Here is a 27,365-nt window from a genome sequence, read left to right on the forward strand (position 1 = left end):
ATTTATGTATATGCAGGTCTGTCCTGGAGAGGGTGCAGCCAAGCTAACCTTGGAGACAAGGATTTTGAGGCTCTGCCTCACATACTTTGGGGATGTTGCTAGGAGGGACCAGTCCTTAGAGAGGGACATCATGTTTGGAAGGGTGAAGGGACAGCGCAGGAGAGGAAGATCCTGGATGAAATGGATTACCACAGTAACTGGGGTAATGGGGGTATGTGTCAGAGGCAGTGAGATTGGCTCAGGATAGAGCAGGGTTCAGAGCTATTGTGCATAGGGTTGCTATAAGTCAGAATCAACTCAATGACACATAACAACGTGTGTGTGTGTGTGTGTGTGTGTGTGTGTAATATGAATTTTCAGGAAGAGTTCTAGAAAAATATTGTGGTGAATCGGTAAATCTGAAGGCAGCGTAGGTTTTGGGTTTCCTTGCCTGGCATCATTAGAAAGGTCTTGTGGCCGGTTGTGGTCATGCGTGCCTGTAGTCCCAGCTACTCAGGAGGCTGACGCTGGAGGATTGCTTGAGTCCAGGAGTTCTGGGCTTTAGTGTGCTGTGCCAATCATGTGTCCACACTAAGTTCAGCATCAATATGGTGACCTCCCAGGAGAGGGGAACACCAGGTTGTCTAAGGAAGGGTGAACCAGCCCAGGTCAGAAATGGAGCAGGTCAGAAAGTTATTGTGAGTGTCACTTGGGTGCTGTTGTTGTTGTTATGTGCCGTCGAGTCACCTGTGACCCATAGCGACCCTATTTACAGCAGTTCTGAAGTCTGCTCTGTCCTGAACCAGTCTCACTAATTCTGACACACCAACCCCTATTGAATCTTCAGTCACTGAATCCATCTCACCCAGGTTCTTCCTCTCCTATGCTGTCCCTCCACTCTACCAAGCATGATGTCCTTCTCCAAGGATTGGTCCCTCCTGGCCACATGCCCAAAGTAAGTAAGGCAGAGCTTCAAAATCCTAGCCTCTAAGGAGAGACTTGGTTTCACTCTCTCAAGGCAGAATGCTATATGGAAGTACAAAAGCAAACTCCTCAGAGCCAGTTAAATCAAGTAATGGTGCATCCACATGGGTGGTTTAGAATGTAATGGTGTTATCATGGGTGTTATTGTCAGGTGCTATCAAGTGGACTATGACTCATAATGACGCTGCAAACAGCAGATCAAAACCTTGCATTATCCTGAGCCATTCCATTGTTACAGTCACTGTGTCAGTCCATCTCCTTGAGGATCTTCCCCACTTTCATGGACCTTTCACCTTTCCCAGAATGATGTCTTTTTCCAAGGACTAGGCCTTCCTGACAACATTCCCAAAGTGTGTGAGATAAAGTTTCACCGTCCTTGCCTTTAAGGAATATTTTTGTTACAGTTCCTCCAAGACAGACTCTTTTGTTCTTTTGGCAGTGCCTGGGATGCTTGATATTCTTTGCTAATAATTCCACAATTCGAATGCCTCAAGTCGTTCGTGGTCTTCCCTATTCATTGTCCAACTTTTACATGAATTATAACACGATTAAAAATACCATGGCTTGGATCAAGTGTGTCTTAGTCTTTAAAGAGGCATCCTTGCTCTTTAGCACTTTAAACAGGTCCCTGGCGTCGCCTTTGCCTGATATAGCACATCTTTTGACTAGGGACACTCTGGTTGCCATTGAAAGAATCCCAACTCATGGTAACTCCATGTGTGTCAGAATAAAACTACTCCACATGGCTTTCAGTATCTGATTTTTTGGATGTAGGTTGCCAGTCCTTTCTTCCAACATGCCTCTGAGTGGATTCTAACTTCTATATTTGGTTTAACAACTGAGCATATTAATCTTTAGACTTTACTGATTCAATAGGAATAAAAATCACACAGAGTGCTTTTTCTCTTGTGTGAAGTTAACAAATCATGTTGGTTTTTCATTCAATCATTCACAGACATTTAATTTTATAACATTAATCACAATTGTTGTTGTTATTATTAGGTGCCTTTGAGTCGACTACAGGCCATAGCAATCCAATGAGCAACAGATTTGAACCCTGCCCTATCCTGTGCCATTCTCACACTTCCTGACACACTAGAGCCCATTGCTGCAGTCACTGTGTCAATCCACCTGGTTGGGGGTCTTCTCCTTTTCAACCCTCTGCCTTTCTGAGCATCATGTCTCTCTCCAAGGAATAACTTCTCCTAGCAAAATCCCCAAAGCACGTGAGCAAAGCTTTCTCATCTTTGCCTCCAAAGAGCCCTCTGGCTGTACCCCCTCCAATATATATCTGTTTGTTCTTGCAGTCCATGGGATATTCCGTGTTCTTCTCCAACACCACACAGCTCAAAGGTATCAACTCTTCTCTGTCATCCTTATTCGTTGTTATTCATTGTAAGTAATAACAATTGTTGTTGTTGTTGTTGTTATGTGCCGTCGAGTCGTTTGCAACTCATAGTGACCCTATGTACAACAGCTCTAAACCCTGCTCTATCCTGTGCCAATCGCATTGTCTCTGACACACCCATCCCGATTACCCCAGTCACTGAATCAATCCACCTCATAGAGGGTCTTCCCCTCCTGCGCTGTCCCTCTACTCTACCCAGCATGATGTCCCTCTCCAAAGACCTGTCTCTCCTTGTAACATGTTATTATGTATGTAATAACAATTAGTTTGTGTAAATAATTGCAAAGTCTAATTAAGTCCTTATTCCTTCACCCAACTTATCTCTTCATTAATTTTTACTATCTTCTCCCTCCCTCCTACCTTGAGGTGACCTTTAACAAAAAATGTACCCCCTAAAGTCGTCTTAAAACCATACAATGATGTAGCTTAACTCTAGAGATTTTCTGCCATGAGCATCTGCTCTTCAAATTTATAAAAACAACTTTGAAAGATTAGGTGGGAACCTTGGGGGGGGGGCTGAGTTTATGTCAGTAATGGAGGGAAAAGGTGGAGGAGGACACACATGGTTGCCGGACTTAATGACATCATTACCACTGAATTATACATGTAGAAACTGCTGGATTGCTGGTTTTCTGTATATGTTTTTAGCAACAAAATAAGTACATAAAATGAAAAAAAAATTAAGTACTTTAAAAGAACTGTGGTGTTTGTTAAAGATATAGATAGCTTTTGTCTTGACTGGCAAGGTTTTTACCTTAGCAAAGCAGGACTAATGTGAATAGACAGTGATTCCAGGTGACCACCCAAAATTACAAAACAACTCAATGCATTATCATCAAGTCAGAAGGGACTCTTGGTTGACCTTCCAGTGGGTCTTCGAGGCTGGAAATTCCATGGGAAGAGAGTACTCATTTTCCTCCCCCAGAGGGGCTACTGGATTTGAACCCAAAGAAGCTTGACCTTTATAGTACAGCTGGTGGAGCTGAAAGCAGTGAGTCTCAAACTCGACCATGCATTTGAGCGTGCTGGCATCTTGCTATAAGGTACATGCAAGTTCTCAAGGTCTAGGATGAGTCCCGAGACTCAGCACTTCTAAAAAGCTCCAGGGTGATGCTTTAGAAACTTGGATTGCTTTTTCTTTCCTTAGGAGCTTGCTACTTTTTTATTTGGACCATGGACACCTAGGCTGGGCTGTCACCACACAGCTTACCCATCTTATTCATCTTGGCCCTTCTCTTCTCATTTTTGCAGATGAACACCAATTGCGTCTTGCCATTCCATCAACTGTAACAGAAGCTCCAGATCCCAAGGCAGCAGAGGATTTCCCCAAGACAGCGCGGCAGCCCTGCTCCCCAAACTCCAAGACCATGGAGCTCTCGGACAGCGACCGTCCCGTCAGCTTTGGCTCCACGTCTTCTTCGGCCTCTTCCCGAGACAGCCATGGCTCCTTCGGCAGCAGGATGACGCTGGTGTCAAATAGCCACCTTGGCTTGTTTAACCAGGACAAGGAGGCAGGAGCCATCAAGCTGGAACTGGTTCCGGCCACACCGTTCCCCAGCAGCGAGCTGCACAGAGCTGAGCCAGGCGGGCAGCAGGGACCGGAGGGGACAGGAGAGAGGCAGCCCCGAGCCCCATGGAGAGTGGAAGCCAGCGGGGCCACCGAGGCCAGCACAGAATCCCCCTCGAGCCCCAAACTCCTCTACGTGGATCGAGTGGTGCAGGAAATTCTAGAGACCGAAAGGACATACGTGCAGGATTTAAAAAGCATCGTAGAGGTAAGGCCCACTTTGTCTTTAAAATTCATCAAACAGGAGAAAACATGTTTACAAAATATGCATTGTGCCGAGCCCGGTGTCAGAGGTGCCTTGAACCCTCAGGTGCAGAAGTGATGTTTATAGTGAAGCAGTTCATGATTGAGGAGAACCCCTCGGGCCACCCTCTCTGCTTTGTACTCTCATCACATCATGTTGTTCTCCAGCCCAGCGTGGCCATGTGCTTGTCAGAAGGGAAGGTGCCTGGTTGTACTCCATCTTCCTGATCTTTGGCTTATTTGAGTCCATTGCGGCTGTTGGGTCAACCCGTCGCACCAGCATCTCTTGTTTGAGATGATCTTTTATTTCCCTGTCGTGATGTCCTTTCCTGAGAATTGGTCTTTCCTAAGGACCTGCCCAAGTCCAAGTTGACGTCTTGTCATCTTGCTTCTAAGAAGCCCCCAGTTCTTTTTCTTCTTTGGTTGATTAGTCGGTTCTGGTGAACATTCAATATTTGCATTAACATGTGGATTATGCATTTACAAATAAGAACGATGATTAAAAAGAAACACTTTTTGTGAGTTGATGTGACTCATGGCGACCCTGCCTTTGGTGTTAAAGTAGAACTATGCCCACAGCATTCAGCGCAGCTGATTTTTCATAAGCATATCACTAGACCTTTCTTACAAGGTACCCCTAGGTGCCCTGGTAGCCTAGTAGGTAAGGAATTGTGCTGCCAGCCTAAAGGCAAGCACTTCGAATCCCCTAGCTGCTCCAAGGGAGGGAGATGGGCAGTTCCTCCTGTGTGATTTACAGCTTCTGAAAACCCATTAGAGGGTCATCTGTGAGTTGGTCCCAACTTGATGGCAGTCAGTTTACCACCAGACCTTCCAGAGTGACCCCCGATAAACTTGACCCTCTTGGCTATCAACCTTTCTTCCAAAGTGACTCTAGATAAACTTGACCCTCTCAGGCTTTCAGTTAGCAGCAGACCCTTTGCACCACCCAGAAGCTCTGTGAAGGATGAGTTTGTGCCCAGTAATTATGGCACTGGCGTGTCAGCAGAGGGTCTCTGAGAACCTTGCCAGTAAAGCAAGCAGAGGATGGAGCAGGGCCAGAAGCAGCCTGACTTGGGGTGTCAGGTGACAGACAGGGCAAGTTCACCATCCTGCCCTTAATCACAAGTGTGCGCCTGTCTGCACTCTGAAATCAGCTGCTTCCTTCAAAATAAATAAAAAGCCCTAACCCCACCCTCAGAGACGGAGCTCATTGGGCTGGTTGCCCAGGTGATTCTCAGGTGCAGAAAAGTCTGAGAACCAGGGTGCTGTGCCCTGTTCTGTATCAACTGGGGGTTCAATACAGGAGGAGGAGAGAGGGGAAGGGTGAGGACACAACTCTAGACTCTGTCTTTGGACAGTTTACTTTCTGTGCCTTTTGTAGCAAAAAGTTTTGCATCGTTAACTCCCTGTGAATTGGGCTCAGCTGATTTGCTGGGCCACGTGCTCTGGTAACCCACTGATTAAATTTTACTTTGATTTCTAAGTAGACTTTAAAGAAGAAACTATTTTCTCATTTAATAATAAAAAATTGTGTAATGTTTTGCAAAAAAAAAGAAACTAAGGATTACCAGAGAAGCTTAGATGTTGGTACATTCTTTGTGTGTGTGTGTGTGTGTGTGTGTGTGTGTGTACCGTCAAATCAGATGTGACTGGGAGGAGATTGCCCCTCCTTCTCCAGCAGAGCATCTGGTGGATTTGAACCACGTACCTCTGGGATTGCAGTGCAGCGTCTTACCTTCTTACTAGGCCACCAGAGCTCCCTTAGATATTGATATTGGTACATTCTTTTTTTTTTATTGTATTATTTTTACATGTACCGTCAAATCAGATCTGACAGGTACAGGAGGAGATTGCCCCCTCGTCCAGCAGAGCATCTGGTGGATATTGGTACATTCTTAATGTATGATTAAATATATTAAGACTCTAAGGGCAAGTGTAGCAGCTTTGCTGCTTGATACTACAATGTCACATTCCTCCCTGTGTTACGTATGTACTCACTTCCTCTTTAGACTTTTCATCAAAAGTCTGTTTCTGGCTGGAATAGAGTTACTCGCTGATGAGAACATTCTCCACCAAATACATACATTCATACAACTTTAGAAGAGGAGAAAACCCCTACCCAGTCCTAAAGCGTTACTGTGCATTATATGTTCCACACAGTATACTAAAAATAGCTATGACATAACTCACCAGTAAAAATAGAAAAGTCAATTGATGCTCAAGCAAAACAATATGTTGTACTAAATGTCAAACAAAGCAGCCAATTTAAACACACACACACACACACACACACACACACACACACACACACACCCCCAAAAGCCTTTCAACAGTGATGTCATCTGTACTTGAGAAGAAATACCTGTGAACCTGCCAAAAATGTTACAACCTGTCAGGAAACTTGACGTTGCCCGTTGCCAAAGCTTGCTTTGCTCTCTGCATTCTTGCCTTTCATTCCTTCATGGAAACCTTTCTACCTAATCAAAACTGACACTACAGAGAGAGAGAAACCCTTTATTCCTGCACTCGTAATTTCTTGAGGCTTCTTTTTTCTCCTAAAGCTTTTTTTAGAAATCTTACAGTAAAAATCGGGAAAGCAAGATAAGAATTTTAAAGAATCAGATGAAGAACATTTTTTTTTCCCTGTGAAAGTTCTGGTGGGAGTTCTGTTCCAAGCTGTCCAGTTGTTCTTTGCTTTTCTTCTTTACCCAAGAATTAAACACATGACTCAGAGCAGAGTCTGCAACAGTTACAACAGCAAACCGTGGTTTGCACTAGGAATTGGTGAACTTTTCTGGAAAGGGGCAGATGGGGCCCCAAAGCCTCTGTCACGGCTCCACTCTGCCCTTGAACTTAACAGCAGCTCTGGACATTCAGCACATAAACAAAAGGGAGTGGCTGCATTCCAGTAAAGCTTTAGAGTCACCGTCTGCTGACCTTGTTTTTAAGACTGTAAAAGTATGGCTAAGTTCACCAACTGTAAAATAAAAGTGATACAATATATCAAAAAGTGATACAATATACCAAAAAGTGATACAATATACCAAAAAAGTGATACAATATATCTGCCCCCTACTGCTATTATGAGAACCAGATTTGCTAATATATGAAAGGAAGTGAGTGCTTATTGCAATCTGCAAACTCAAAGGTTGGAAGTTTGAGTTCACCTAGAGGTGCCTTGGGAGAAAAGCCTGGTGATCTATATCTATATATCTGTGTATCCATATCTCTATATCTACATCAATCTATCTAACTGATCCAATAGTTCACCCCATTTTACCTACTTTATGATGTTGAGGTTGATGGTAGGTGCATTTGTGTAGGTTCACAGAGACCCTGCCCAGTCCTGTGTCTCCCTCACTGTCTTTGAGCACGCTGGCATGGCCACTGTGCCGGTCCAGCTCACTGAAGTTCTGCCTCTTCACTGCCTCTCTGCTTTTCCCCAGCATGATGTCCTTCACCATGGACTGGTAACATGTCCAAAGTGTGTGAAACAAACCCTCACCATTCTGTCTTCTAAGGGCCATCCTGACTGAGTTTTATAAAGAGGAAGCTGTTACTTCCCTGTCTGCAACAACTCTGCTAGTATTTTTTATTACAATGCATATTCTTTTAAAATACGCATTGCCTGTTTCTTTTAAAATCTGTTTTCCTTCATCCATTTTCTAATGTGTGTTGATAATTGTCAAGTTGACTTCTCTAATAGCTTTAATTTTCAAATGCAGCACTTTAAACTGAGGAAAGGTCTGTTCACTTGCTCCCTGCACTGGGCGCCTTAGGTACTCAAAAGGCAGACCTGCTAGGGAGTCAACTCTTCCTGAGCAGGATTTAGTTCTGAATTGGCTGAGTGGTAAAAGTGTGTGCTGACAACCTGAAGTCACATGGTTTGAACCCACCGGCTGCTTCGCAGGAGAAAAACGAGCAGCCAACTCTAGTAACATTTACTGTCCCTGAAAACCCACTGGAGGGTCAGCTATGAGTAGGTTCAGACTCAGCAGCACATAGCAACAATAGCTAACTGAATTGAATTTTTTGTACAGAGGTAATTCATGGTTGCTGTGAAGCTGGACACTGTGGCACTGATGTGTTAAATACGAGAATGGTTACTTATGATGGACAGTGTTTGGTGGAGCTCCCTGATTAAAACAAGCTTGGAAGCAGGAGTGGCATCCACTTCTGAAATGTCTTGCCTCTAGAAACCTCATGAACCTGGAGAGAGGATGGAAGTTATACAAGTGTTCAGATCTTTCATTTAAAGGGTTGCTATATGTCATCTACGACTCAACAGCATTTAGCAACAACTAGACATTGAGATTGTTCACAGCTTTAGTTTGCTTGGCTCCACAGTCAACACTCTCGGCAACAGCAGCCAGGAAATTAGAAGACGTATTGCCATGGGAAAGTCTGCTGTTAGGGACCTCTCCAAAGTAGTGAAGAGCAATGGTGTCTCTCTGGAGACTAAGGTGCGTCTGATATAGGCCATGGTCTTTGCTATCACTTGTTATGCATCAGAGAGTTGGACAATGACTAAGGAGGATAGGAGGAGAATTGATACCTTTGAGTGTGGTGGTGGAGAAGAGTATTGAGGGTGCCATGGACTGCTAGGAAAACAAACAGATTCATCCTGCAAAGGGTCAAACCGGGTGGCTCCTTGGAGGCAAGGTTCTAAGGCTCTGTCTAACATACTTCGGACATGTTGCAAGGAGAGACAGGTCCTTGGAGAGGGACATCATGCTTGGTAGGGTGGAGGGACAGCACAGAAGGGGAAACCCCCTGTGAGGTGGATTGATTCAGTGATTGGGGTAACCAGGATGGGTGTATCGGAGACGGTGCGATTGGCACAGGACAGAGCAGAGTTTAGGGTTGTTGTACATAGGGTTGCTATGAGTCGCAAGCAACTCAACGGCACATAACAACAACAACTATATACATATATATATGTATATTCAGGAGGATAAAGTATGACTTTGTTCATTGTATTTTCTTGAATTTCACCTAATGAGTATAGATCAGTAACTCCTGTCAGTTTACTTCATTTCCCTAGTGTTGTTGTTATGTGCTGTCGAGTCACTTGAGACTCACAGCGACCCTATGGACAACAGCCCTAAACCTTGTTCTATCCTGTGTTAACCACACCATCTCCGACACACTCATTCCCACCACCCCAATCAAATAATCGATCCATCTCTTCGAGGGTCTTCCTCTCCTGCACCATCCCTCCACTCTCTCAAGCATGACGTCCCTCTCCAAGGACTGGTCCATCCTTGCAACATGCCCAAAGTATGTCAGACAAAGCTTCAGAATCCTTGACCTCAAGGAGCAGTGAGCTTCACCTTCTCTACCTTCTTCAAGACAAACTTGTTTGTTCTCCTAGCAGTCCATGATATATTCAACACTCTTCTCCAGCACCACAGCTCAAAGGCATCAATTCTCTTTCTGTCATCCCTATTCACTGTCCAACCCTCTGATGCATAGCACATAATTGCGAAGACTGTAGCCCAGATCAGGCACACCTTAGTCTCCAGCCTGATAGCATTGCTCTTCAGTACCCTTGAGAGGTCCCTCACAGCTGACTTCCCCAATTTCATTTCAGTAACATTTCCCTGTAAGAGACACATTTTTATCTGCAGCTCTGGTGGCCAACTGGTAAGAAGCTGTGCTGCCATCTCAAAAGCACACGGTTCACGTCCACCAGCTGCTCCACAGGAGAAGCATGGACAGTTTCCTCCCTTGAGATTTTCTGCCTCTAAAAACCTGCTAGAGGGTCAGGTGTGGGTTGATTCCACTCGACAGCACACAACAACAACAACATGGATATAATGCCCTCAGAGCTCAGGTTTAGGATTTATAAACTGTAACATTGATTCGCTAAGGGAAGTGAGGCGTTTGTGATAAGGCCTTCTATTTAAAAACCCATGCATCATGCTGGAGACCAGTTCTACTGGAGCTGGTTCTACAGAAGCTGTTGGCTGGAATGGGTGAGCTGTAGGGTGGAAGCCTGGAAGCAGGAGTGGCATCCACTTCTGAAAAGACTTGCCTCTGGAAACCCTATGAACAGTACTCAGGTCTTTCATTCATAGGGTCACTATGAGTCGTCTATGAATGGACGGCACCTACCAACAACAACAAACTTTTTGTGTGTGAGAGAGAGCACTGTTACAGAAACGAAATTGTCACACATCACAACAAGGATGATTTGGCGCTTTGGGCATAGCCAGCTATCACCACCATGGCTGACTGCATCTGAAGAGCTTCTGTCTGGATGGTAGGTGTCATAGACATTGATTATCCTTGCGAAGAAACCATGTGCCATTCATGCTCAAAGACGGAGGAGTGTTAGTAACAATTATCTTAACTCTGGCATCTGTTCCCTTGTGCCAGTCTTCTCAGACATGAATCCTTAGTGCTGTTTGAAGATTTAAGTAAGTGGTATTGTCATTCTTGTTCTGACCCTTTGCTCTTCCCTTCTCCTGTTTGGATCCTTGTCTCTCAGTCCCCATGCTCATCATGGTGACTCCATCCTCTGCTCCAGTGTCCAGCGTACCAGGCATTTACTTGACATTTGAGAGAGAAAGAGAGAGAGATGCAATCTTGACCATCAAAGGAACAATGGGTCTGTTCTTCCCATTCCTATCTTGATGAAGAGCCTTCATAGATCAAATGAGATAATAAATACGAAAGCAGTTTTTAAGAGTTAAAAGTAAGCTGGCCAGTGCTGTGATTTGTGGGGAGATAAACATCCAGAGCTGGAGCGTGGAAAAGAAGGACTTTTTTCATGTCTGATGGGACCCCCGCTTGACGGAGCAGGGCTTCTCATGGGGAGAGTGGGTTTCTTTAATCTTCCTAAATGATCTATAAAAGAGCCTTTGACAGCCTCATGAGATTGGTTCCAGATATACAGTTCATGCCCTGCTTTAACCTTTTTGGAACATTTTAAAATAGCCCCTAATGCAATATAATGCTTTGTAATTAGAAGTTATGAACCTACCACAAACGGGCATTTGGAGCTGTAAGGGATGCTAAATTGAACATCTTTCAGGATGCTGAAAGCATGGGTGGAAAAGCAGGTAGCACATTAAGTGGAACATATGATTTTATGTTTTTCTATCTTATACCACACAGTCAATATTCTTTGCAGACACCTTTATCTATATTGAGTGTTTAAAAGCAAAGAAGTACACAGGTAGTCTTAATGTTTAAAATATGAAGAGTCAAATCCATTCTACTACACGATTGTGTGCATAGTGTATAGACAGGGACAAGGTAATTGGAAAAGATACATGTCATACATTTAACCAAAAGGTCAGTGGTTTGAACTCACCAAAACTCAATTGGATCTTCTGAAAGACCTCAGCCTTGAAAATGCCTGGGAGTGCGGTTCTGCTCTGCACACACAGGGCCCCTTCTCCCCGGGTCAGAATCAGCTCCGTGAGAGCTGGCTGAGTTTCTTTGGGTTTAGTGACTTGAAACACACTGAGGGAGATGTTGCCCTTCTGCAGATGTTAGGAGGAAAAGCGATTCTCCGTCCTGACAGGATAACATTAGCTGGAAGGAGAACTATCTTACACACGAGAATGATGCCTTCTCTCCCAGTCTGTGAAGAGGGAGAAAAGAAATCACAGGGGGTGAGCCTAGGGCTGACCCACCTCTTATCTGGCCAGAGGTTTCACTTGATGGATGCTCATGGCTTGGATAAGATGGAATCCACATTGGCATTTGTCCTGGCTGCCCCCCCTCCAAGGACAACTGTCAAGCTGGAAGGTGATTTCTGGTGAAACTCGTTACGGAGTAGAGTGTTTCCCCAAGGTAGGCGTCAACCTGTCTAGTCCAGGATTCTCAGTTGTTTAACCGTTGACGCAATGAGGCCATGTGGCAGCTATGGAGTGAGGTCATCATGCCTTGATCTGATATGGGGCGTGTAGGGGGGGTTGCAACACAATAGTCCCAGACTTGATCTGACATAAAAGGGGTCTCTGTGGAGTGAGACCTATATCACTTTCTATCTTACAACCCATAAAAAGAGAGGGAGGAAAGGACCTATAACCACCAAGAAAGAGAAACACATCCTTAGAACACAAAGTTCCTGTTCTAGGAACCTTCGAGAACCAGACAGAAAAAGCTGTCGCCTACAGCCTGCACTCAGAATTCAGACTTCTTTCCTCCTCAGCTGTGAGAAAACGTGCTATGCTATTTCCGTTATGCCAGGTCTGGATAAGACCACAGTGAGTGTCCCATGCTATCCTGGCGAGGAGACACAATCATTTGGTGTGGAAAGTGTAGGTGAGGTCCTGCTATCCGTTTTCCTCCCTGACAGGTGGATTGGGGCAGCCTTTCTCTGGACAGGCGACCATGGCTCAGGGCACCGGATAGAAGGAGGAAGTTCTGTGATCCAAGATGGACAGTGGTTGTGAAGGGGTAACTTCCATTGACCCAATATTCTTTCTAGTTGTTGGTGTACTTTCCTGCCGCTTTAAGTAACACACATGACGCTGACCCCCTTCACAGGGTCATGTAAACTGAAGTTGTTGCAGTACTGAAGGAGGGGGAAAATGTGATCCAAACTGGAAAACACGGGGTGTCCCCACCGGGGTGTAGAACTTGGCCAGGATAGTTTCCGTGAAGACTCGGGCTGTGGGCTGGTTAAATGAAGAGTTCACCCTGTAGCACTTGGCATAACTTAATGACCTCTTTCTCTCATGTGGCATCTGAACCCTTTTTGTGTGTGTGAATACACCTCTTTATTCTTCTCACCAATGAGATCTTTCAAAAAACAACTTGAGTTCTTGGATAATTTAAAGGCAAATCTGTTCAGGGATGTCCTGCTTATTTAGAATCTACTCTCCCAATAGCTAATTTAGTCACTGTCGATGCTGTTTTGTTGGTGGATGAGCTCAAGGTGACTCGCGGCGACCCTGGGGACCTTGCCCCACGCACCATCCTCACCCTCTCCGTCATGCTTAGTCCAGCATGGTATGTCACCCCAAAAAGTCATTTCCTTTCCTCTTCCCCGCCACCTCCCCTTCCCCATTCTGTCTCCCTCTTACCCTCATCTCTTCTCCCTTCAACAAGGAGAACTGCCACCATAAAGAGCTACAGAGGCAGCACTGAAGCATTGTCGTGTCCTTTTCTCCTTTGCTCTCAGAGGGAGGAGGGCAGACCTCTTTCCATTTCTAATTGTTCTGCTTCTTTTAAATAGATTGCAAATGCTTGTTTGCTCAGTTGTTGTTGAGTAATGAATGCCATTTCCTGGAGATGTTTGAAAGGCACCTTAGCTGCTGATTGCTCCTCCATCTGCTCCTGATTTTCCTTCCTGCCTTTTGCTCTTTCCTTTCCTTCATCCTTCCTCATGAACCGATGACCAATGAGTCAATTCCAGCTCATGGTGAATTGTTGTTGTCGCCGCTGTTGTTAGGTGCCATCGAGTCAAGTATGACTCATAGCGACCATATGAACAGTGGATCTGATCACCCTGTTCTATCCCGCGCCATCCTCACACTTCCTGACACACAAGAGCCCATTGCAGGGAACTCTGGTGGCCTAGTGACAAGAACCTGCACTGCAGTCCTAGAGGCATGAGGTTCGAATCCACCAGATGCTCTGCTGGAGAAGGAGGGGCAAGCCCCTCCTGTACCAGTCAGATTTGATTTGACAGTACACACACAAAAAGTTTTTTTAAAAAAAGAGCCCACTGCAGCAGTCGTCATGTCAATCCACCGGGTTGAGGGTTGTCTTCTCCTTAGCTAACTCTCCACCCTTCCCAGCATAGCCAGCCCTTCCTAGCAACATGCCCAAAGTATATGAGGCGAAGCATCATCAACTCTAGTCTCCAAAGAGCACTCTGGCTGCACCCTCCCCAAGACATACCTCTTCTCCATGATGAATTACTCCCTCTTTATTCATCCCTAGCTGTATGACCAGACAACAGGCATCTTTGGGATCATTTAACACAATACTTAGCATCTCACACTTAGAAAAGGACTCGTGAGCCAGGCACAGTTCAAAGGCTGGACTTGTGCTTATATTGCTGGTGTCTGGAAACCTTGTGTGTAAGGAGGTATTGATGGACATGGAGTCAAAGCCGTCAGAGACAGAACGCGGCCAGCGATGCTTGGAAGCTGAGCACTTTACTGTCACGTGGATGGGGTCTGTGAGAATATTGTCTGTCCTTCTTTCTACTGCTGTGCCCTTCGCCTAAACTCATTTCTGTCACTATTCTGATAAGCAAATGTGATAATTACAGACAGAAGAAGAAAAAGTAGATAAGGGAAAAGCAAATTGTTGGAACAGTCTTGGAACATTCTTAAATCCTATAACCCCAATTCAGCTGGCATCACCATGGCATCTTGTCCTAAGAAGTTGGAGTCAGAGGACGCCTTGCCAGCGGTCACTTTCAGGAAATAAGGTCCCCACTGGTAAATAGTGGTCTATACACACTGATCCCCTTTGCCTAGGTGCAGTTTTCAAATTACCAAAAGCTTCATGGCACAAGCAGAATAGTGATGAGTAACTGGGGGTGCAGGAGCATTCCTCCGTGACTCCCTAAGAAAGACGACATTTCAGAGCTAGAAACGGTCACTCTGACCTCTGACCTACTGCCCGTGCTGTGTTTCTTGGCAATTTGGGATGAGGGGAGCAGCTGAGGGGCAGGCCACTGGGGACATTCTTACTGGCTTGCACTGACACGTTGTCTGGCAAGGGATTGTAGATAGAGATCTTTGCGCTCCCAGGATTAGTGCCTGAGACCTTAGAAAAGGAGACTGCAGTGTGTGTGAGTTTTTAAAGCGCCTGCGACCAGTTCTGCTATTGCCACATATGTGGTCCTAAAACTCGGTGCTGGGAAAGGACACTCATAGGGAAAATGAGGTTGGGGCACGAATACGTCACCCAAAACAGAAATAAAAGAGAGAGAGGGCTCAGGCAAAGATGACAGCACTGTTTATACCTATGAATGATTACGAAATGCAGACAGACCACAATAAACATGGCGCTTCACCTTGAGAAGGCCTGAAGTTGCTGGTGGACACGTTCATCTGCCAATCTGCCCCCACCCCCCGCCCACCTGGTTCCCACACCTGCTGCCCTGTGTGCAGAGGAGCGTAGAGAACAAAAGGGAGCTGGGTGAGAGGGAGGAGAGAGACAGAGCTGAGAATTGATGGAAACAAAGAATAAGCTGAGGGGAAATTAGAGAGGAGGGTACAGGCAACACATGATGGCTGTTCTCAGGTTTGTAGTTTTGGGGTGACTGGGCAGAAGAGTGACTGAAGCCAGGTGGGAGTCAGGACACCAGAGGTGAGCGAGTGCGCTGTGTGCGGTCAGCTGGTAGAGATTTGAGGAATGTGCACATGTGTGTCCACAGGTGTATGTGTGTGTATGTATGTGCTCACACGTACGTGTGTGTTGTGTATCTATTCTTCTCTTCAATGGGGCACCATCTCCTACATTTCACCACAGTGAAATCCTGCAACTGCAAAACTCAGAAGTTTACAGTTCAAAGCACTCCCTAACACTCTGACTGTATTGGAATACATTCATGTTTTCAAAACAAATGTTACAGCAGAGCTGACTGTACACACTGGAGTAGGGGGCTGGTCACAGATAGTTCTCACCCTGCCAGACATTTCACTCAGAGGGTTGTGCCTCCTTCCACAGAGTCACCTTCCATTTGTGTTAGATGTTTTTATTTGCCCTCAACTCATCTGCGACCCATAGCAACCCTATGTACAATAGCTCTGAAGCCTGCCCTATCCTGAGCCAGTCTCACTGACACTGACACACCTACCCCCATTGCCCTAGTCTATGTCCATCCATCTCATCTGGGGTCTTCCTCTCCTGCCCTGTCCCTCCACCCTTCCAAGCATGATATCCTTCTCCAAGGATCAGTCCCTCCTGGCCACATGCCCAAAGTATGGGAAACAGAGCTTCAAAATCCTAGCCTCCAAGGAGAAGCTTTGTTTCACCCTCTCCAAGAGAGACCTGTTTGTTTTCAGTGTGTCCATGGTATGTTCAAGACTTTTCTCCAGCATCACAACTCAAAGGCGTCAATTCTTCTTCTATCATCCTTAGTCATTATCCAGCTTTCTGATGTATAGCAAGCAACTACAAAGACCATGGGCTGCATCAGGCACACCTTAGTCTCTAGACTGACATTGTTGCTTCTCAGTACTCTAGAGAGGTCCCAGACAGTAGATTTACCTAATGCAGTTCGCCTTTTGATTTCCTAACTGCTGGTGCCAAGAGTGTTGATTGTGTAACTGTTAACAACCTCAATCTCTTCTCCAACATGGTGCTCCCAATTGGCCCAGTGGTGAGAATCTTTGTCTTCCTAATGTTGAGCTTCAATCCATATTGAAGACTATAGTCCTTGACCTTCTGCAGCAAGAGCTTTAGGTCCTCTTCAGTTTCAGCAAGCAGGGTTGTGTCATCTGCATGACGTAGGTTTGTTGATGAGTCTTCCTCAAATCCTGATGCCACATTCCTCCTCATAAAGCCCTGCTTCCCAAATGATCTGTTCTTCATATAGATTGAAAAGGTATGGAGACAGGACACATCCCTGACATACTTTGTTCCTGATTTTGAACTATGCAGTGTTTCTCTGCCCTATTCTGAGGACTGCTTCCTGGTCCAAATACAGGTTTTACCTAAGCACAATCAAATGTTCTGGGATTCTTCTCAAATGTAACCACAATTTGTTGTGATCTACACAGTCAAATGCCTTTTCATAGTCAATGAAACACAGAAAGATATCCCTCTGGTACTCTTTAACTTACTGCCAAGATCCGTCTGACATTGTCAATAATGTCTCTAATGTTACAGCCTCTTCTAAACCCAGCTTGTGTTTCTGATATTTCTCTGTCAATGTACTGTTCAGTTGTTTCTGGATAATCTTCAGCAGGGTTTTGTTTGTGTGTGATATGAGTGATATTGTACAATAATTTCCACACTCTGTTGAGTCACCTCTTTTTTGGAATGGGAGTAAACATAGATCTTTTTCAGTTGGCCATATAGTTGTCCTCCAGATTTCTTGGCACAACCTGGTGATCACGTCCAGGGCAGCATTTGTTTGTTGAAATATATCAATTGTTATTCCATCAATTCCTGGGGCTTTATTTTTTTCCAAATCCTTCAGAGCAGCCTGACCTTCCTCCTCCATCATCATTGCTTCTTGGTCATATGTTGTTTCTTGAAATTCTTCTATGTCAGCCAGTTCTTTTTAGTAGAGTGACTCTGGATACTCCTTCTATCTTCTTTTAATGCTTCCTGAATCATTCAATATTCTGCCCATGTTGTTGTTGTTATGTGCCGTCGAGTTGCCTGCGACTCATAGCAACCCTATGTACAACAGCCCTAAACTCCGCTCTGTCCTGTGCCAATCGCACTGTCTCTGACACTCCCATCCCAATTATCCCAGTCACTGAATCAATCCACCTCATAGAGGGCCTTCCTCTCCTGCGCCGTCCCTCCACCCTCCCAAGCATGATGTCCCTCTCCAAGGACCGGTCTCTCCTCACTACATGTCCGGAGTAAGTTAGACGGAGCCTCAGAATCCTTGCCTCCAAGGAGCCACCCGGTTTAACCCTCTCCAGGACAAATCTGTTTGTTTTCCTAGCAGTCCATGGTATTCTCAGTACTCTTCTCCAGCACCACAGCTCAAAGGCATCAGTTCTCCTTCTATCCTCCTTGGTCATTGTCCATGTATTCTGCCCATAGCTTCCTTAATTATTGCAACTTGAGGCTTGAGTTTGTTCTTTAGTTCTTTCACTTAAGAAATGTCTAGCAAGTAGAACTCTTCTCATTTTCAGACTCCAGTTCTTTGCACATTTCTTTATATTATTTTGCTTTGTTTTCCTATAGGCTCCTTAACTTCTTGATTTCTTCCCTTTGCTTTGACTTCTCAGAACTCTGGTGTAATATTCAGAGTCTCTTCTGACATAATTTTTGGTGTTTTCTTCTTCTGTCTTTGTAATGACCTTCTGCATTCTTCAAGGAGGATACTCTTGATATCCTCCCCCAGCTCATCTGGTCTTTGGTCATTAGTGTCCAAGGCCTCAAACCTGTTCCTGAATTGATTTTTAAATTCAGGTCGGATAACCTCAATGTCAAATTTTTATTCCTGTGGATTTGATTTGACCTTCTTTAGCTTTAATTTGAACTTGCATATGAGTAGTTGATGGTTTGTTCCACAATCAACATCTGGCCTAGTTTTCACTGCTGATACTGAACTTCTCCAACAATTCCTTCCACAGATCAGTAATCAGTCTGATTCCTGCATATATCATCAGGTGAAACCCATGTGTATTGTCTGTGTTTATATTAGATGAGATTCATAAAAAAGGAGAAATTAATTTCTCTGAGAAATGCCTTGTCATGTCCACCTCATAAGAAAAATGTTTTAAAAAATTAAAAACTCTCTTAGCAGTTGAAAAAGTTATTCATATTTCTGAAAACTAACAGTTTTGTTTTAACAGGCAGATTTTTTTTAATCTTCATTTTCAATGAGCATTATTATCACTTGCAAATAAATACAAGTGTTGTTGTACCATTAAACCAGACCCGACCCATAGCTGACCCTCTGGCATGTTTTCAGAGGCAGTTGTTTGCACAGGAGGTGATTGTCCAACCTTCTCCCGTGGAGCAGATGGTGGATTTGAACTGAATGCCTTTGGGTTGATAGTACAACTCCTTACCCACTAAGCCCTGAGTTCTCATTATGTGCTCTCAAGTCAGAACCAACTCATAGCTGACCCTCCAGCAGGCATTCAGAGGCAGTAAATCACATGGGAGTTGGTCGCCCACCTTTCTCCCATGGCTATGGCTCCTGTGAATACAAATAGCCATAGAAGAATTTTATTTTAGTCAAAGGATTTGCCTAATTGATCATATCATTGTACATGAACTACAGCAAGTCCCTATCTCTGACATTATTAGAATAATACAAAGTAAACTTAAGGGGAAAGAGTAGTGTGTACGTGTTGGTATCCTTGAAAAAGTTGAGGGTCAGTAAAAGAGAGAACGCCCCACCACAGGGTGCACTGACACAGTGACTGCAGCAACGAGCTTGAGCCTGGGCGATTGGGATGTGGGCGAAGGTTAGGGAAAGGATTCCACCTGTCATTGCTCATAGGGAGACTGTGAGGGGTACTTGACTCAACAGCACCTAACAAGAACACCATTTGGAGTTAAAATTAGAATAGCTGTTTACACCAAAACTAGTAGATTCAAAGTTGTCATTGTTGTCAATAACCGTCGAGTCGAGCACGACTCATAGCAACCCGATCAACAAAAGGCCTGAAGCCCTTCTCCAACTATCAACATTTATCAAAGTTCATAGGGTTTCCAGAGGCATGTTGTTTAGGAAGTGGATGCCACTCCTGCTTCCAAGTTAGATAATGAATTAAAGGAAAAGACAAAAAGGAACCGCATCGTTCCTTTGATCACTTCACCTCTACCCCTTGTCGCCTTTGACCTTGAACCAAAAAAAAAAACTCCAAAACTCCTGCTGTTGGATGGATTCGAGCTTATCTCCACCCCTGTAACCTGTTGTTTCCTTAAAATGGGGAAGGCAGTGTCTACCACATGGCTATTATAGTGACAGTTAAAGGAAGAAAAGCCGGCCGGCGCTCGGCACAGAGCTAGTACAGTGCACCCTCAGTGGTAGACGACAGCACAAATCTGGACTCGCAGCTGAGGTGCCAGGACTATGTCCAAGGCCAGTGACCACTCCTTACCTTTATAACCAGCTGGGACTGAAGGAGAAGTGCCTCCCGAGTGTCTGTTACTTCTCAGTTCATGAAGGTCCTTAGTAAGTAAAATTGTACCTGTTACTTTCATTGCCCGGTTTGCTACTTCTCAGACATTGACAGAAATGAAATGGAATGTGGATATTTGTGGAGGAAGACCTCATCTGGTCCTCGGGTAGTGCAGAGTTAACACACTTTGCTGCTAGTCAAAAGGTTAGGAGTTCAAGTCTTACCAGTTCAGATGCCTAGTTGTCTGCTTCCTAAGATGAAGCACACTTCTCCTCTAAGGCTCATCAGTCACCATGAGTTCAAGTAAACTCCCATGGCAAAAAATTTTATCATGTCACATGTTATTGTTAGGTGCCATTGAGCCAAGCACGATCCTATGAACAACAGCCTAGAACCCTGCCCTGGCCTGTGACTTCCTTATCATCTCTGATAAGCCCATTGCTGCAGTCATTGTGTCAATCTGTCCCATTCAGGGTCTTCCTCTCTTTCACTGATGTTCCCCCTTTCCAAGCAAGATGTCCAATTCCAAGGAAAAGCCTCTTGTAGGAACATGTCCAGAGTATATGAGACAAGACCCTGACTTTGAAACCCTGCGTAAAGTGGAGGATCTGAGAAAGGCAGGATGCACTCGCCACGGTGGGCTCCAGCCAGGCACTGGTTGTGAGGACGGTGCAGGTTCCCTTCTGTTGCACATTGGGTCACGAGGGTCAGGACTGACTCAGCTCTTTGTCTCAGGAGAGGCCTGACTAACACAGCTGTCTGTTCAGATCTGGAAGCTTTCAGAAATTCAAGCAGTCTCTGGATAGAATGTTTGTTTATTCCTCTCTTACATATACAGAGAGAGGCTGGTTTTAAGAGATTTGTTTATATGATTGCAGGAGGTAGCAAGTCTCAGAATCATAAGGCAAATGCACTATAAACATAAAAAATAAGAACAAATAAAATGGCACAATCATTTCTTATGAGAAACACACCATTCGTTGTGAGCTAGATTTAGTTTAAGGACAGTTAGCCATGAGGTGGAATTCTTCATGATGGAATTCTTTGTTCCCCCCCCCTCTGTAAAAACTCAGTTTTGCTCTTAAGTTCTTCAACTGATTGGTTGAGGCCCGCCCACATTATCTAGGGACTGTGGGTGGTGGTAGATGCCTTTGAGTCAACTACCACTCACAGTGACCTTCTGGACGGATCTCAGCTTTTTCCAGCCCGTGCCGTCCACACAGTCTCCTCCGTGCTTCAGCCCATGATGACAGTCACTGTGTCTTTCCATCTTGTTAAGTGTCTTCCTCTCCTTTGATAACCTTCTGCTAAACCAAGATAGTACATAAATTCACTCTAAACAGCAGACCACACTGAACAGATTACAAATTGAATTGAAAGGTCTCTGATAGAAACTTACCTACTGCCCATGAGAGGACAGATGTGTTCATCTGCTTCTGTAAAGATACGCAGCCTTGGAAACTCTTTGGGACATTTCTTCTATGTGCCGGGCATCTGCTATGCATCAGAATCAAGTCTGATTTTCCACAGTGGTGAGAGTGGATTATTTTGGTCTTCTAAAAAGAATTTCTAAAAGGAGTTCTGGTGGACTGAAGGGAGTTTACTGCCAACTCCAAGGTAAGCAGTTCAAACCCACCAGCTGGTCCACGGGAGAAAGATGGACAGACTCCTCCCTTGCATTTTACAGTGTCTGAAAACATGCCAGAAGGTCAGCTATGAGTCAGTTCTGACTCGGTGGCAATGAGATTTAAAAGGATTTTATGTTTGTTATAAAGTAAACATGTTTAAAGGCAGTAATCCTCGACCCCTGAGGAATATAATCAAATGCCTGAGAATACCGACTTTAAAATCAGCAGGAACTAAATCCAATTCCTGGCTGTGCCACTTACTTGAGAGGCTTTGGAAAGCTGCTAAACATTTCTAGGGTTTCTTTTTTCTTCCATCCATCAAGTAAGATTGGTGGGGAAAATTAAGATTATCCGTGTAAATGCTTAACACAATACAAAGCAAACAGAAAATATGCAAGTAAGACCTTGGTATTGTTATTGTTGTTGTGTGTGCTGTCAAGTTGGAACCAACCCATAGCTGACCCTCTGGTGGGTTCTCAGAGGCAGGAAATTGCATAGGAGGAGATTGTCCTTCTTTCTACCTCAGAGAAGTTGGTGGATTTGAACTGTGTGCCTTCAGGATTGCAGCACAACTTCTTACCACTAGTCCACCAGAACTCCCTATTATTATTAGTATTATTATTACTAAATTATTACCCATCTTGCTTAGATGCATAATTAACACCCTTGGTATTAGCAGTCAAGAAATAAGGAGATGCATTACATTGGAAAAATCTGCATTTAGGGACCTCTTCAAATTATTGAGGAGTAATGATGTCAGTTTGAGGAATAAGGTGCATCTGATTCAGTACATAGTCTTTCTGATCACCTGCTATGCATCTGAGAGCTGGGCAATGAATAAGAATGACAGAAAAAAAAACAACAACAACGCCTTTGAGCCACGGTGTTGGGAAGAGCACTGAGCATCCCATGAATGGACAAGAAAATGAACAGATATATCTTGGAGAGGGTGCAGTCGGAGTGCTCTTTTGAAGCAAGAATGATGAGGCTTTGCCTCACATACTTTGGACATGTTGCTAGAAAGGACAATTCCTTGGAAAAGGACATGATGCTGGGAAGAGTGGAGGTTGACAAAGGAGAGGAAGACCCTCAACCAGGTGGATTGACCTGGTGATGGCTACAACGGACTCTTGTGTCTCAGGAAGTGTGAGGATGGCACAGGATAGAACAAGGTTCAGATCTTTTGTTGATAGGATCACTATGAGTCATACTCAAGTCAATGGCACCTAACAACAACAACAGATGATTATTAATATAATTAATGTTACTTCAACAAGGCCAGCAATTTCTGGTAGTTGATTGTAGTATTTTTGTGTTTTAAAATCTGTTAAAATATTTTACTAGAAAATTATTTTTAACTTTGTGCTTTAAAATTATGTTCTTCTTGTCATTTTCCTTTTACCAAGCACATATGTGTGTGATTAAAATTGATTTCCAATATGACGGAGGACTTCAGTGGTGATTTTTTCCCAGAATTTAGCTTTCCCCCAGTCAAGTTGTGGGTGATTTAGTGGACAGGACATTTGGCTGGGCCTGTGGCACTGGGTCCGTACAGATAATCAGCTGTGTGACTGTGACCCGCAGCCACTCTGACCACAGGCTCCTTCACTGTCAATGAGTCTAATTCAAGAGCCCAAATGGAAGACGACTAGTGACGGCATCACCACCAGTCCCAGCTCCCGAGAACGCAGCCGGGAAATCAGTACATCCTTTGAGCAGCCAGAATAACTATTTCAAAATCCAAACAGTGAATCTTGTGTCTCAACCCTAGATGGGTCCCCAAGCTCTGGCGAAGAGCCCACTTCTCCGCCAGGTTTACAACAAGCTTAACCATTTGGTGTCTTACTCAGTATCGTGAAAGAGAGGGAGACCCTCAACCAGATGGACTGACCCGGTGGCTGCAGCTCAAGTATGTGTCAGAAATGATGAGGATAGTGCAGGGCAGGGCAGGGTTTGCATCTATTGCTCACAGTTTCACTATGGGTAGTACTCAACTCGACAGCACACAACAACCACAAGAGAGGCTCAACACGGATTACATCTCAACCTCAAGAAAGCAAAAGTGCTCACTCCTCCTAGACCAACAGGCAACATCATGATGTTGTTGTTGTTGTTATGTGCCATGCAGTCACTTACAACTCGGAGCGACCCTGTGTACAACAGTCCCGAACTCTGCTCTAGTCTGTGTCAACCTTATTATCTCTGGTACACCCACCTCCCTTAACCCAGTCACTGAGTCAATCCATCTCATCTAGGGTCTTCCTCTTCTGTGCTGTCCTTCCACCCTCCCAAGCATGACGTCCCTTTCCAAGGACTGGTCCCTTCTTGCAACATGTCAGCTTTATCCTAAAGATTGCAACCACGTGGATAAAAATAGATGAGAACCAAGAGCCTGGGCTCATCATTCTGGTTGTTGTTGTTGTTGTTATGTGCTGTTGTGTTGCTTGCAACTCATAGAGACCTATGTACAACAGCCCTAAACTCCGCTCTGTCCTGTGCCAATCGCACTGTCTCCAACACACCCATCCTGATTATCCCAGTCACTGAATCAATCCACCTCATAGAGGGCCTTCCCCTCCTGTGCTGTCCCTCCACCCTCCCAAGCATGACGTCCCTTTCCAAGGACTGGTCCCTCCTTACAAAATGTCCAAATTATGTCAGATGAAGTTTCAGAATCCCTGCCTCTAAGGAGCAGTCTGGTTTCACCCTCTCCAGGACGAGCCTGTTTGTCCTCCTAGCAGTCCATTCAGTACTCTCCTCCAGCACCACAGCTCAAAGAATAAAAGATTGAAGTTGTCAAGGATTATGTTTCACTTGGAATAACAATCGACACCTATGCTAACAACAGTCAAGAAAGAAAAATAAAACATGTTGCATTGGGGAAATCTGCTGTCAGGGACCTCTCCAAAATGCTTAAGAGCAAGGATGTCACTTTAAGGGCTAAGGTGCTGTGATATTTTCCATTCTTCCTATGCTTCTAAAAGTTAGACAATGAATAAGGATGACCAAAAAGGAATCCATGCCTATGAATTGTGGTGCCGGTGAAGAATTCTGAATGTCTCATCGGCTTCAAGAGAACAAACAGGTCAGTCTTAGAGGAAGTGCCATCAGGGTGCTCCTTAGAGGTGAGGTTGGTGAAACATGACGTCAAGAGGGATCAGTCTTTGGGAAAAGACATCATGCTGGCCAAGGAGGAGGGTTAAACAATGGACTCAAGCATATCAGAGATGGTAAGGATGGTGCAGGCTCGGACAGCATTCAAATCTGTTGTTCATAGTCATAGTCAACTCAACAGCACTGGACAACAGCAGCTCTAGTAGCCTAGTAGGTAAGGAGTTGCCCTTCCAACCCCATGGCAGGTGGTTCAAATCCACTAGCTACTTAGAAGGGAAGGGTACACCATCTCCTTTAATGCAATTTATAGCCCCTGAAAACCCACTGGAGCATCAGCTATGAGTCGATTCTGAATCAATGACACGTTATCGATGACAACAGCATGGCACACAACAATAACAGCAGCAATTCGCAGTAGATAAATGAGGTCAGAGGAGATGGGACCAAAAAAAATCTGCAGTTAGGGATCTCTCCAAATGATTGAGGAGTAATTATGTCAGTTTGAGGACTCAGGTGCATCTGATTCAGGCCATGGTCTTTCTGATTACTTGCTATGCATCTGAGAGCAGGACAATGAATAAGTATGACAGAAGAAGAATTGATGCCTTTGAGCTGTGGTGTTGGAGAGGAGCACTGAACATCCCATGGATGGACAAGAAAATGAACAGGTATATCTTGGAGAGGGTGCAGTCGGAGTGCTCTTTGGAATCAAGTATGGTGAGGCTTTGCATTAATACTTTGGGCATGTTACTATAAAGGGCAATTCTTGGAGAAGGACATGATGCTGGGAAGAGGGGAGGGTCGACGAGGGAGAGGATGAACCTCAACCAAGTGGATTAACATGGTGACGGCTGCAATGGGCTCTAGTGTGTCAGGAGTTGTAAAGATGGCACAGAATAGGACAGGGCTCAGATCCGTTGTTCATAGGGTCTCTATGAGTCGTACTTGATGGCACCTAACAGTAACACAACAACAACATGCCATCAGGGGTTCTTAATAGGAAAGAAGTACATAAAAGGAAAAACAAGCAAAAATTCACCAGAGCTCTGCTGCCCTAATGATAAGGAGCTGTAGCTGCCAGCCCACGGTACACAGTTCAAATCCACCAGCTGCTCTGTGGCAGATGGACCTTCTCCTCCTCTCGATTTCCTGCCTCTGAAAACCCTCTGGAGGGCCAGCTATGTGTTGGTTCCGACTTGACGGTACAGAGCAACAATAACTACGTATCATCTAAAGTACATCATCAATTCCTGATCTTCATAAGTGGCTTTTGATTATAAGTATGTTTAATACTTCAAAGAATGAAATGCATTTAACTAGTGAAACTGGTGGTGTGGTAACAGACAACAACAGCAGCAAAAAAAAAAAAAGAGCAGTTCATAAAAAGTGAGCCGCCTTCTCCTCACTCTCAGAGGAAGGTGTTATCAAAATAATAAACACGTGACGAGAAATTGGAAGGAGGCGGCCAAGCCAAAGCGAAACTGAAAGCTTGTTCTGAATGCTCAGAGTCCTTGCTTTGCTGAACTAATATAAACTCATCTGTAACGGCCAACCTCCCGTAAAGTAGGTCACGTAAAGAGCTTCAGTCCCTCCGCTCCTCAGATGTTAAAACCCCTTGGAAACAGCACCACGCCTCCGCCTGAAGACGCCTGTGAATTGTGTGTTTGCTGTGTGTGCACGCTCGTGTGTGTGTGTGTGTGTGTGTGTGTGTGTGTGTGTGTGTCTGAGCTGAGAGGTGGGGGGGTGCCCCATTTCTTTAAGCTGCATTTTGAAATCTTTCCTTTGAGGAACCTTTTCCCTCTTTGAATCAGCAAGAACCTTCTCATGCGCTCCTTCCGTTTTAGAATGGGGCTGATAGGCTGTTAACCTTTCCAGGGCTCAAAGTGGGAGAGGAGGGAGGATGGAGCTGCCAAGAGGCGACCCACAGTAAACACTCAATTGCCCAACAGACTGGGGCTTATGTCCTGGTGTCCATAAAGCAGCCAATAAATCACTCACCCCAGAGGTCTGTGCGCAGCCTCCCATGGCGTCTTCCAAAAGCAAATGCACAGAGAGAAAAGAGTGAGAGTTAATCTACTTTTGATTGGAGGAGTGTGTGCTGCCTTTCTTGTGCAAAGGCCTCAGCAGGCTGGGTGAGAAGGGAGTCGGAGATGGAATGCTTAGTCTGGGAACCTTTGTCACCATCCAGAGGCTGTGCTGGAAAACTGCTGTCCCTGAGGCCCACGAGGAAGGGGATGGGAGGATGCCCTGGAGGCATGCTGGGTGTGTCCTGGTTCAGTCCTGTGTGGGTACTTAGAAAGCTTGGAGGAGAGGACCCGGATTTGGCCAGCTCTTGCCCCCACAGCTTTGTTTCTCAGCTAGCTGATGACCAAGTCTTCAAGAATTAACTCCACAGACTTTGCAGCTGCAGGCCAGCAGTGCTGGGAAGGGCAAAGCACAAGCCCTGCTAATCCCGACAAGAGTTTCACAGGACAAAAGGAACTGCAGAGAGATCTCCCTAACACCACGTGATGAATGAGAGCGCTGGCTTAGTCTGCAGGGAGCTTTGCTGCTAAAGATTGAGTCCAGAGAAAGATATGGGCCATGTCCTCCTGTGCAGCCTGCAGGCTTGGAAACCCAGTGGAGGATCAGCTGTGAGTCCGTTCCCACTCGATGGTGCTGAATAGAGTTTGGGTTGAGTGTAATGAGTGGAGGAG

The 27,365-nt window shown here is 45.0% G+C and overlaps 1 protein-coding gene across 1 annotated transcript in view; it reads left to right on the forward strand.

Moving 5' to 3' along the window:
- The first annotated feature begins 3,738 nt into the window (after positions 1-3,738).
- The window catches only part of PLEKHG1 (pleckstrin homology domain containing, family G (with RhoGef domain) member 1), a 129,386-nt gene continuing 105,759 nt past the window's right edge, over positions 3,739-27,365 (forward strand). The window contains exon 1 of the mRNA XM_006882738.1: positions 3,739-4,146. Coding sequence (XP_006882800.1) covers positions 3,739-4,146 — 408 coding nt within the window. The remainder of the gene's footprint in view (positions 4,147-27,365) is intronic.

The sequence above is a fragment of the Elephantulus edwardii genome, unplaced genomic scaffold, assembly GCF_000299155.1.
Source record: "Elephantulus edwardii isolate Elephantulus edwardi_28Jun2011 unplaced genomic scaffold, EleEdw1.0 scaffold00024, whole genome shotgun sequence".
Taxonomy (NCBI): domain Eukaryota; kingdom Metazoa; phylum Chordata; class Mammalia; order Macroscelidea; family Macroscelididae; genus Elephantulus; species Elephantulus edwardii.